Source organism: Camelus dromedarius, chromosome 20, assembly GCF_036321535.1.
Source record: "Camelus dromedarius isolate mCamDro1 chromosome 20, mCamDro1.pat, whole genome shotgun sequence".
Lineage (NCBI taxonomy): Eukaryota > Metazoa > Chordata > Mammalia > Artiodactyla > Camelidae > Camelus > Camelus dromedarius.
In genome coordinates, this window is record NC_087455.1 from 2,267,215 (window position 1) to 2,279,151 (window position 11,937).

At 60.7% G+C, this 11,937-nt stretch overlaps 1 protein-coding gene across 1 annotated transcript in view; it reads left to right on the forward strand.

The window, feature by feature from the left end:
* Positions 1-11,678, forward strand: part of LOC105095127 (maestro heat-like repeat family member 5) — a 53,482-nt gene extending 41,804 nt beyond the window's left edge. The window contains exons 22-30 of the mRNA XM_064476651.1: positions 4,559-4,696; positions 5,115-5,229; positions 6,012-6,155; positions 8,977-9,153; positions 9,744-9,899; positions 10,702-10,824; positions 10,946-11,048; positions 11,262-11,336; positions 11,581-11,678. Coding sequence (XP_064332721.1) covers positions 4,559-4,696; positions 5,115-5,229; positions 6,012-6,155; positions 8,977-9,153; positions 9,744-9,899; positions 10,702-10,824; positions 10,946-11,048; positions 11,262-11,336; positions 11,581-11,678 — 1,129 coding nt within the window. The remainder of the gene's footprint in view (positions 1-4,558; positions 4,697-5,114; positions 5,230-6,011; positions 6,156-8,976; positions 9,154-9,743; positions 9,900-10,701; positions 10,825-10,945; positions 11,049-11,261; positions 11,337-11,580) is intronic.
* Positions 11,679-11,937: the final 259 nt, after the last annotated feature.

Below are 11,937 nucleotides of genomic sequence, written 5' to 3' on the forward strand. Positions count from 1 at the left end.
CGGCCTTGCCTTCCCTCTGCACGAGGTTGCATTATGAGAAATCCAACAAGCAAGTCTTTAAGAATCGCTGGGGCCCAACTCTTTTCATCTGTTTGTCTTATGATGTGCTTCACACAATTTGTCAGTTTGAAGAGCTCTCCCCAAGGCACGTCACTGAAAAATAATGTCACTTCTTCTCATATTGCTTCTGAATCCAAATGTGCATAAAGTTCCTTTTTTTATTCAAATCAACCATGCAAAATGCATGAATCTTCCCTAATAAGCTAATAAAACATTCTCCCAGAAATCGAAGGGTTAGGAGAAAGCCATGATGAATGGCCTCGATCCATCAGCCTCCCTCCCTGCCCCCAAGGGGTCCAGCCTCCCTTGCTCTCCCTGAGCCCACCTCGCCCCCTCCACACCTAGGTCAGACCAGGGTGTGCCTGCACTCAGAACCCTTCCTATCTCTCCCCTCTAACTCAAAGAAGGACCCATCATTATGGTGACTCACTGGCCCTCCCTCTGGCTCCCTGTCACCTCCAGGACCTCACTTCCTGCCACACACATCCCACTCACACCCCCTGCTCTAGCCTCAGCATCTTCCTGCTGTTCTTCAAACCCAGTGCCCTCCTGCCTCAGGGCCTTTGCTCTTGCTGCTCCCTCTTCCTGGTATGCTCTTCCCCCAAATAGCCTCACCTGTCGTGGTCTCCCAACCACCTTCTCTAAAATAGCGGCCCTACTCCCCCCCTGCTGTAGTCTCCCACAGCGCCGTGTCTACTGCTGTTCTCTGTGCCCCATACAGTGGATGCCCCTGGCCTTCCTCTGAGCCGGTCCTCCCCACAGAGGAGGGTGGGGCTCCAGCGGCCTGGGCATAGTTCATGGGCTCTGAGCGGCCCAGCTTAGCTTACATGCCTACCCCTGAACCAGCTGCCTTGGCCACAGGGAAGTGTGACTCTGACTGAGCAGGTCTAGCCCCAACACCCTCCCTGGAGCTGGGATGGACCTTGGCCCCCCTTCCCCCAAGGAAAACCGTGATGCTGCTGCCCCCCAAGGGGCCACGAGCAAGGCCGGCCAGTCAGCTGTGATGCCGGGGAGCCGCCAGCAGCCACTCCCAGGGCCTCAGAGAGCAGCACTGCCCAAGTGGATTGCTGTGGTCTGGAGTCAGAGGCCAGGCAGATGTGGTGGTACCAGCAAGGGTGGACAGGGACCAAGGAGGGATCTGGGCACTCACTGCTGAGGGGCCCACTGTCTTGTGGGTGCCTAGCAGCATGGGGGTGGCACAGGACACCTGTGGCAGCCATTCCAGACTTGAGGCCGAGTCAGGTTAGTTCTGGGCCTCTGAGGTTCCTGATGTCCTGTGAGCTGGGCTGGCCCCTGGGACCAACAAGTGAGGGTTGGGGTCCACCTCTGCCAGGGCAGAGCAAGCACTGCCAGCCCTGCCTGTGGGACCCTCCTTTCCTTTGCCTCTCTGATGAACAAAGCCCCTTTCTTTTAGAGACATCACCTGCTTTGGTCAGTTCTCAGCCAGATCCTCCTCAAGCCAATGTCCATCCTGTCCTATGAAGGACTTCTCATTCCTCTTGTTTCATCCATTATGGCTGAGTCTCTTTAACTCTAATGGGGCATCTCATTTCTCTTTATTTCAAAGACACTCCCTTTGACCACTTATAGATATAATCCAACATATTTCCCTTTTTGCCCTGGCTGCCAGAAGCTCATATATAAAGTTAATGTTCATTAATCCCTCACTGTGGTTCCGGGAGGCCTCCTTTTGTTTCTCACTTCCTGATTAGTTCTCTTTTAAACTTAAAGCTTTAAGTTTAATTTAAATCTTCTTTTATTTAAAACACTATTCACAGCCCTGGGTTTGGCAGCTGACAGGCAACAAATAAGCAATTGATAATGATGTGCTGTTTGGGGCCTGAACCTGAGCTAAGATTTCATCCTCACCTCACTGTGAGCATTCAAGGGGTCTCTCCATCTCATGGTCTTGGTTTCCTTATCTGTACAATGGGGTTGGTCCCTCCGCAGGTGTTGTGCGGGTCAGGTGCAGTGAAGGACTGGACAGCCTCTGATCTAGGGTGAGCCTGGACACACAGCTGATGCTCTGGGCCTCAGTTAAGGGGTTCGAGTCCATGACCCTAGACCAAGTGTCTTGTCTTCAACTTGCCCTGTTCGGAGCACTGCAGCCTCAGGCCCAAGGGGTCCCTGGTTCCTTGGATCTGCAGGGGCTGTGACTTCCCAGAGCTGAGCAGGGGTTCCTGAGCAGGGAGGGTTGACGGGAGGTGTGCTGCTCTGTCCCAGCCTGTCATCTCATTACCACCCAAGAGTCCCCTGCAGCCCTGCTCGGACCTGCCTCCTCCCCTAGCCCCTAGCCTCAGCCTCAGCCTTAGCCTCAGCCTCAGCCTCAGCCTCCCTTCCACTCCGGGCTCCCACAGCTCTTGGTCGAAAAGAGTAAGAAAACACGAACTATTATTGGTAATTCGGTCAGTACTTGCTGTGTGCACTGTGTGCTCCAGTCTTACTATTTAATGAACACAGACAGCGCCACACTCATCACCAGAGTCAGTCCTGCTCACCGGAGCTCACAGCCCCGTGGACATGCAGGCGGGGTCAAGTAGTAGCCCGGTGACATGGAGAGTTGCCGTGACGCAAAGGGACAGCCTCTGCAGAGGATGAGCTAGGGCACCACCTACGTGTGGTTCCCTAAGGACCCCGCCCCTGAACACAGACCTGTGTGATGGTTGGAGGTCACCAGGTACCACAGGGAGGGCAGAGAGCCTTCCAGGCCTGGGGATCCCAGAAGGGAAGGAACAGCAAGGAGGTGACTCCAAGCCTCACACCCAGAGCAGTGGGGAGCCACAGAGGGCTCTGGGCAGAGGGAATGACAGGACCCAGTTGGTGCTGGGGAGAGACAGAGGGGGCGACACAGGGGTTCCTATAGCTCACATCTGATGGGGGAACTCCTGGGGTTTCGGCTTCAGGTGGAAAGGAAAGAACTGTGCCCCATTTCCTCATCGCTTAGGGGACAACGGCTGTACATGCCTGTAGCACGGATGCACAGGAAGCCCCAGCTCCGCGCAGACCCACAGGTTCCCCACGCATCTGCATCCTGCCCTCCTGCCCTTGTCTCATCTTCCTCCTCGCTCTGCCCTAGGCATCTCTGGGGTGAGGCTGCAGAAGGAGGGGTAGAGAGTCCTGCACAAAAACAACCAGGGTCAGACCCGAGGGGCTCCATCTTCTGTCAGTCGCAGGGCTGTGTGGATTTCATTGCATTGCGGAGGGTCCTGGGATGAGGGTGGTCTTGGGTTTTAGGGCCCCACAGTGTTATTCACCCCGAGAGTCGGCAAAGGAATCCCAAGAACACCCAAATCAGCCAAACGACATGGTCCCAGAAGCCCCAGTGTGGCTGCAGGGACACAGCGACCGTGAAAGATGATGCCCGAGGTGCCCCAGGACCAGAAGTTCCTGAGAGTCGCCACAGGACACACAAAATGCCACTGCGCCCGGAGTCCCCTTCTCTGGAAACTGTCGTCACTCTGGCTGAGATCAGTGACCTGAAAAACGCAGCCTATTTTCAATGGCACAGCCGAGGGCAAGGTGACAGCCCAACTGACATTTGAGTCAGCGCCACTGGGGACTTTCCCGGAGTGGCATTTCATTCGAGACTTTTGCAGGTCTGATCAGAGTCGTGCCCGGCTCAAGCTGACAGCGTTGATCCAGGAGCACGCACACACAGCTGGGCGATGTCACCAGATGTGGGGCAGCCGGGCAGGGAGACAGGCCACCCGAGCTTTCTCCGGGCCCCCTACCTGTGTGCTGCCTGCAGGGCCAGGGGCAGCCCCGAGCCTGAGGTTCGACACTGCTGTGCAAGCTTGGAGCTGGGAGCCTGGCTGGACTCCGCTTCTGCTGCCCTGGCCAGGCTGTGTGACCGGGACAGGGTGCTGGCAGCACGCAGCCTTGCCGTGCTCCAAGTCTGGTGTTCTGTCTCAAGTACATGCGAGCATGAGGCTGGTGGAACCTGGTTTCCCGTGTCCTCAGGAGTTGCAAATGGACCCTCCTCCGGGCTCCCAGGATGTCCCACCCCCAGCCGTCCTCCCCCGCTCCATTCTTAACCCCACAACCCCACATTTAAACGGCACCATCCATCCCGGCTCAGCCAGGACCCTCTCCGCCCTGTGACGGGAAACCGCCAGTCTCTCTCCAGCCCTGTGCCCTCAGCTCCGGCCCTGGGAAGCCAGCTCTGAGCACAACTGTGTCCTCTAAGATGCTCCAGAGGCACCTCATGCTGACCACACGCCAGACCTGTCTCGAGCCTCCCCCCAGGACCACCCCCTCAGAAGGCACCCCACCCCAGTCTCTCACCCCAGCAGCTGACCCAGGGGCGCTGGCCTGGGTCTGGTGGGCTCATGCAGCCCCGGCACTCAGCACGGGCCCTGCCCATCCTCCACGCCAGGGAGGCCTCGGTGCTGCAGGGCGCTGAGCCAAGACAGGAGCCTCAAGGCACCTTTTCACCCTTGGTAGCTGGGCACCCTCCCTAGGCGCGGGGCTGGCTGATGACCCCTCTGCTCTGACACAGCACGTCGCTGGAGGTGCTGAAGAGCCTGCTGTCCACCACCGGGCACTGGCAGGACTTCGCCCACCTGGAACTGCAGGGCGCCTGGGCGCTCTTCACCACCATCCACACCTACCCACAGGGCGTGGGCCTCCTGGCCAGGTAGGGGCGGGGCCGGGCTGGGCTGGGGGATGCAGGGACCCCACGGCCTGCCTGTGATCACAGCCCCATGGATTCACACGGGGACACACGGGGCTCCAGGGCACTGAAGTGCGCCCCGCCCCCTGTCTCACACACACGTGGAGCCTGTGGATGCAGGCATCCTCCCCCAGGCCCCCTCCTCCTAGGGGACAAGGGCCAACTCTGCTTCTCTGTCTATCCCACGTTCAGCCCAGGCCTGGCACCTAGGGGGCAGCCCGTGGGTGCTGAGGGAGCAGGAACACGGTCAAAGAGAGGCATGCTCGCCCGAGCTCAGGGACACCTCTGGCCGCCCCCCGCTGGGCTGGGTGGTAGCGGGAGGGTGGACACGGGTCTGTACCCCGACGCCCAGACCCTGCCACGCCTTTGCCCTGTGCCCCAGGGCCATGGTGCAGAGCCGCTGCAGGCAAATCAAGGCAGTGACCGTCCAACTGCTGCCCAACCTGCAGAGCCAGGAGGAGCGGGAGCGGAAGGCAGCCATCCTCATCCTCACCGAGGTGGGGGCCCAGGTGGGGAGGGGGAGCCCCTCAGAGACAGCCTCAACACCTCGTCCAGCTGCCGCGGTCCCTATCGGGACCCATACCCAGACCTCACCCGCCCAGACAGGTCCCTGCTGCCCCTCCTTCCCACTCCTAGCCCCTCAGGGCTCCTGGCTGGGTCCCCCCTCTCAAGTCCCCCTCAGCCTGCAGCCTGCGGGGGGGGGGGGGCCTGCCTTTCTACCCCTCCTACCCTGACGACTCAGGGTCCCATCCCTGGAGCTGTGACGCTGAAATGGCAGTGGCCAGCATCAGTCAGGCGTTGGGTGTGCCAGGCCTTGCAGCGGTGAGCTGGGGTCGGGGCGGGCCAGAGTTGGGGCATGGTCGTTTCCACACCAGACACCAGTAGAAAGAAACCCAGATCAAAGCCTGGTGCCGCCCCCCTCCCCACCCCACCCCACCCCACCCCACCGTAGGAATGTCTGGCCCCCTCTACGGGGCATCGCCCCCAGGTGCCCCATGAGCCAGGCTGCTGATGTGTGTTGTTCCCAGCCTTGCTGTGTGACCTCAGGCCAGACCCTTTCCCCCTCTCAGCCTCAGTTTCTGCAGCTGTACACTGAAGGATCAAACTAGCTTGGAGTTGGGTTTGAAATACTTGTTAACCAAGATACCCAGAGGGTGCAGGTCAGCAACCCTCCCCAAAACACCCACCAGGCCCTAGGCCGAGACGCAGCTCCCAGACATAGCTGTAGGCTCCCTACAGAGGGTGCCAGGGCCTGACCCGCCGGCTCGGGGGCGCCCAGTTCCTCTACAGCCCTGCCCTGCTGGAGGTGCTCCCTAAGCAGGCCGCCCTGACCGTGCTGGCCCGAAGCCTCAGAGACCCCAGCCCCGAGGTCCGCGTGCTGAGCCTGCAGGGCCTGGGAAACATCCTCTTCCACCCAGAGAAGGTAAGAGTGTGAGGAAGGCTGTGGCAGGTGCAGCCCACACCACCACCAGACCAGCCAGATACAGGGTGTAGACAAGGCCTGCTGGATTGGGATCCTGGCTCTGTCCCCTCCGGCAGTGGGGCTGGGGACACATGACTTCACCTCTCTGGGGCTCAGTTTCCTCACCTGTAGAATGGAGCTGGGATGGCCCACTGGGTGGGGCTGTGGGAGGGGTGCGGTGTCTATTCCAGGAGGACAATGCTCCTCCACACCCAGGGGAGAGACGAACGCTCCTGCAGACCCACAGGCGCCTGGGAGGAGCCCACCGGTTGGCACCCCAAAGCTGGCCCTCAGAGGGGAGCCTCTGCTGGGAATCTTATGGATAAGTCCCACTCCCTCCCAGTTGTAGCCATCATGGTGGCAACCTGCATCCCGTAATGAATTGCTAGAGCCCTCCCAAACAGCTAGAGGGGAGCCTGCAATGCTGCCGCTGGGGGACCCAGCCGTCCCATCTGCAGCCCCCCAGGCCAGGTCCCAGAAACACCCCCCCCACTGCGGCCACTGGGGAGCCAGGCAACGTGCAGAAGCCCAGGAGCTGCGGCAGGTGCATGCCAGCCTCCCTGCAGGTGCGTGCCAGCCTCCCTGCCACGCTCTCAGCTGTCCTTTCTTCAGCTCTCTGGGCGTCAGGGCTCATTTCTGTAAAACGGGAGTGATGACGATGCCTGCCTCATCTTGCAGGCAACTCCTGCGTGCTGAGCTGTGTGCCCGGGGCAGGGGCCCTCCCTAGCCACCCGCTGGCCCGTGCGGCAGCCTTTCACCTCTGGCGCCCCCGTGGGCCCTGCCAGCGGTGGATGCCATACAGTAAACATGCCAAGTGGGAGAGAGCTATTTTCCAGCCGTGCACAGCCTTGACCTCCCCCACTCACCCCAGGCCCATGTTGACACCTCAAGGAGAGGGTGAGATGCCCAGACCCTGTCTCAACTGATGGGAGGGAGGGGCTGCTGTGAACGCAAGGGTGTTCAGGGCTTGTGAAAGAGGGGGTCTGACTGTAGGAAGGCCGCAGAAGGGGCAGGTTCCACAGAGACTCCAAAGCCTTTCGCCTGTCATCCCACTTCAGTCGGTCCGCGTCCCCTTGTAGGTCTCCACGTGGCTACGAGGAAAGCCCCGGGGGGGTCAGGCCTGCGAAGCCCTTCACACATAGTAGGTACCTAATAGGGGAAACTGGACAGCACTTCTGCATTGACCTGTCCATCCACCTGTCCGCCCACCCATCTGTCCGTCCTTCCACGTCCTGCACGTGACTGGGTGACCTCTCCACCCACTGGGCCCCACTTGATTTTCCTCCCACGTGGAGGTTGGTGCCTTATCACCTTCACTGGTTTTCCCTTCTGTTCTTGGACCCCTTCCCCCTTTCTCTTCTTGGTCCACACTTGCTCCCTTGGTGGTCTCCTCCAATCTTTAAGAACATCTATTGGCCATTTGCTCCCAAACCTCTCCCAAACATGGACCTGAACTCCAGCCTCAACTCTGACTGCCTGGATTCTAGCAGCATCTCAAACTCCACATGTGCACAACAGACCCCTCCCTCAAACAGGCTCCTCCTGCAGACCCCATCTCAGTTGATGTGGGCTCCACCCATCTAGTTGCTCCAGTCCCAAACCTTAAGGTCATTCAACAGATCAACAAATCCCACGGGTACCCAGGCATGCTCCTGCCTCAGGGCCTTTGCACTTGCTGTTCCCTCTGCTGGAATGCTCTTCCAGCACCACTTTCTAAGAATTTGCTCAGCTATTACCTTCTCAGTGACACACACTCTGATCCAACTTACTTAAAATTAAAGCTTTATAACCACCACTTCTGCTGCCACCTCCAGCAGGCCTGTCCCACCCCCACCCTTCTCTATCATATCACTCATCACCTACTGACACACGCCGTGTCATGTGTGTCTAACTTTGGGTCATGCCCAGCACACTGCCGGACCTGGCTCCCAGTGGTGCTCAGAGAATGCTTGTTGCTGTCACGTCACTTACCGAAAATGAATTTAATACTGTGAAACCAAACAGAGTTCAGGAAGCCAACAAAGTTGCCTAAAGTCACCCTGGTTTGCACCCAAGTCACTGATAAGGGGCCTGATGGCAGGGGACATCCATTTGTTGACATGTCACTTTCTGACAGTTTATCAAGACAACTCACAAGCGCATGGCACACAACGGGAGCAGAAAAAATAGGCTGAAAATGAACTTAGCTTTGTTCTTTGTAACGTAATATAAAAATGGGAAATGGTCATTGCAACAAAGATGATCTGGAGCCACTACTGGTGCACCCAGCTCCCCACAGTGTGAGAAATCAGTGACTTCAGTGTGTGCACACCTGACCAACCTTGTCCGGTCCAGCCCCCCAGGCCCCCTCTGACCCGTAAAGAGGCCAGGAATGGGGGCAAAGGCAGAGTGGGGCAGAGGAAGGGAAGGGTTGCCCCCAGGACTTGATGAGGGGCCCTTGGCCAGCATGCAGACAGGAAAGGGAAGGACCTGGGAGCCCACTAGCAAGGTGTCCATGCTCCCTTAACCCCAGGAGAACCCCAGGTGGCTCAGAGAGGGAGAGCCCGTCCATGGCCTGCAGCTCCTGGGGGACAGACCAGGGCCAGGAGCACAGTCCCCCTGGCAGAGCCAGGGCGGGCTCCCAGCAGAGTGTGGGGCAGTGCAGGTGCCCTGGCTGAGACAGGGGTCTGGGAAGGGGCAGAGCCCGAGTTTGCTCTGGGTCCACCTGGCAGGGCTGGGGGTGTGGAGGGCATAGGGACAGCCGTTCCTGGCCTCTGTGCTCATGGGCCCCCACGTCCCCCAGGGAAGCCTGCTCCGCGGACAGCTGCCGCCCTTCCTCGACGGCTTCTTCCAGAGCAGCGAGCCGGTGGTGGTGCGCGTCATGGGCACCGTGTCAGACGTGCTGCATCGCTTGGGTGCCCAGGGCACAAGGGTGCAGAGCCTGGGCATCGCCATCAACGCCCGCTCCTTCTTTGATGACGTGAGCACGGGGGCGGGGAGGCCAGGGGCCCCCTACTCGTGCCCCTCCTGTGCCTCCCTTGCTCCCTTCCTCGAAGGTGGGGAGGCCCCCAGGCTGCTGTCCAACTAGTGCAGCCGGGAGATGGAGGCCCCACCTGGTTATGTACCCGGGGCAGGTGGGCTGGCCTGGTGGTCACTAGGTGGCGCTAGCCCTTCCTCGTGTTGCTGAACTAGAGCCAACTGTCAGCCTCTCCAACCCCACCTTAGCTTCCTGACTGTCAGCTCGTTTGCAATGACAGATTTTCCTTCACTGGGAGATTAGAGGGATAAGTCCCGCGCCCCAGCTGCATTCATAACTGCAACTTGCTTGTCAGGATGTGATTGTGAGCATGAGGCAGATGATTTTAGGTCCTTGAGGACGGCTTGTAACCCTCTCGTGCGAGCCCTGTCTGGCGGGAGGCACAGCCCTGTCCTGGGAGCCCTAAGCCCAGGTGAAAGGGTCCTGCTGAGAGGGCCAAGTCCCACCCCCACCAAGGAGTGGAGGGTCCCAAGCTGGGTGGGACCGGGACCCCCAGGCATGTTTGTCTGTGGCTCTGAGCCCCTGCCTTGCAGGAGCGGGAGGGAATCCGGGCGGCAGCTATGGCACTGTTCGGGGACCTGGTGGCGACAATGACAGGCCAAGAGCTAAGTGGGCTTCGAACCCAGGTGCACCAGAGCATGGTGCCACTGCTTCTGCACCTGAAGGACAGCTGTCCAGCCGTCGTCACGGTCAGTGCCTACCGACGGACCCAAAGGCGGCCAGGAGGCTGGGGATCTGCTGGCAGCAGCAGGGCTGCCTGAGAGCAAGGGGGTGCTCCCTGGGGTGGTGTGTTTGGCCCCTTGCTGGTTTCCTTGCCCCTGCCCATGTGCGCGCACACACACGCACACACGTACTCGCATGCACATGTGTGGCTGTGCCGTCTGTGCGGGCAGGACCCAGTCTGTCCTGCTCACTGCTGCATCCCCCGTGACTGGCATATGATGGGGGCTCAGGTTGTTCGTTGAACTTGTTGAAATGTGGCCTGAGCCCTATTGTGTGCCAGCCGGTGCTGTGTCTAGGCCATTAAGACACAGCTTGGCCTTCCCTGGGCTCCTGGCTGTCAGGAAGACAGACAGTTAAGTGGCCAGTTCCCACACAAGTGGGGACCCAGAGCTGCCTTCAGTCCAGCCGGCCGGGGTGCAGCAGCCAGGGAGGCGGGGATGGGTTAAGGGTGCAGACAGAGAGGAAAAGGCCAGCAGGAGGGCCAGGGACCCAGGAGGGGCCGCCCCAGCGCTGCGCGCTTCCTCAGCTCAGAGCCCCCGGTGGTGGGTGACCCCGCCCCTGCTGACCCCGCCCCTGCTGACCCCGCCCCTGCTGACCCCGCCCCTGCTGACCCCGCCCCTGCTGACCCCGCCCCTGCTGACCCCGCCCCTGCTGACCCCGCCCCTGCTGACCCCGCCCCTGCTGACCCCGCCCCTGCTGACCCCGCCCCTGCTGACCCCGCCCCTGCTGACCCCGCCCCTGCTGACCCCGCCCCTGCTGACCCCGCAGCAGGCCAAGTTCGCCTTCTACCGCTGCTCCGTGCTGCTCCGCTGGCGGCTGCGCCACACCCTCTTCTGCACGCTGGCTTGGGAGCGGGGACTCAGCGCGCGCCACTTCCTCTGGACCTGCCTGGTGAGGGGCGCGGCGGGGGAGGGGAGGCAGGACTAGGGGGGCAGGGCGGGGCGGGGGCTCTGGTCTGTGGTCTGCGCGGAGCCACCCTCCGGCCCCAGTGAGTGACAGGCGTGCTCCCCAGATGAGCCACAGCCAGGAGGGATTCAGCATCCACTTGGCACAGGCCCTCAGTTACCTGCACAGCCGCCACCACCACCTCAAGACCTGGGCAGCCCTCTTCATAGGTGAGCAGGCCGGCCAGGCTCAGGGACCTCCAGGCCCGCCTGGGAGAACCCTGACCCTCTCCCGCCCTCGCCCGCCGCGCCACTCCAGCCGGAGCTTGGGGTCCACTGGCAAGAGAGGAAAGGTGGCGGGTGAGGGGGCCTCCGGATTGGGGTGGCAGGAGTGGGTCTAAGCCCCCACCCCCCTTCCCCTGGCCTCCTCCATCTGTCACGCAGGTTATACCATCTGCTACCACCTCCAGGCCGTGTCCCAGATGGTCAATGATGTGGACACTAAACTGCTGTTCTGCAGTAAGTCCGCCCCGTCCACACCTCCATCCGCACCTGCAGTGGGTGGGTACCTGAGGCTAGAATATAGCAAGGCTGTGATGGGCTCCCCAAAGCCCAGGAATGGGCGGAGCTGGGGAGGGAAGCTCCCAGGCCTGGAAAGCCGAGAACACCGACCTGCCTCCCCCACCCCAGGTGGGAGTGAGGGCAGGGCTTGGGCAGACAGGACCTGAGTGGGGTGCACCTCTGACTTGTCCCTCTCCTGGAGCTTTTGAGGATCTCAAAAATGACCCAGATCCCGGCATCCGCGAATTCGCCACCAGGCAGGCCTCCTTCCTCCAGGAGGTGGCGGCCAGACCACGGTGACCTCCAGCGGTACCTCCTCACCGTCCCCTCCCCTGTGCCCACCGCCATCTGCCAGCCCTGCCCTGTCCACACAGAGCTTGGTTGCATAACATTTTCCCCCTTGAAAGAAAGATCTAGATTCAAAACAGAAGCATCATACCAGTCTGCTCCCTGCCGCCATCCTGTGGGCCAGCTCAGGAGACACTGGCAGGACTGGGAGCCAGGGCCAGGCCTGGGGTGGGGCGGCAGGGCTGTGTCCCCTAGAGACAGATCGTGAAGT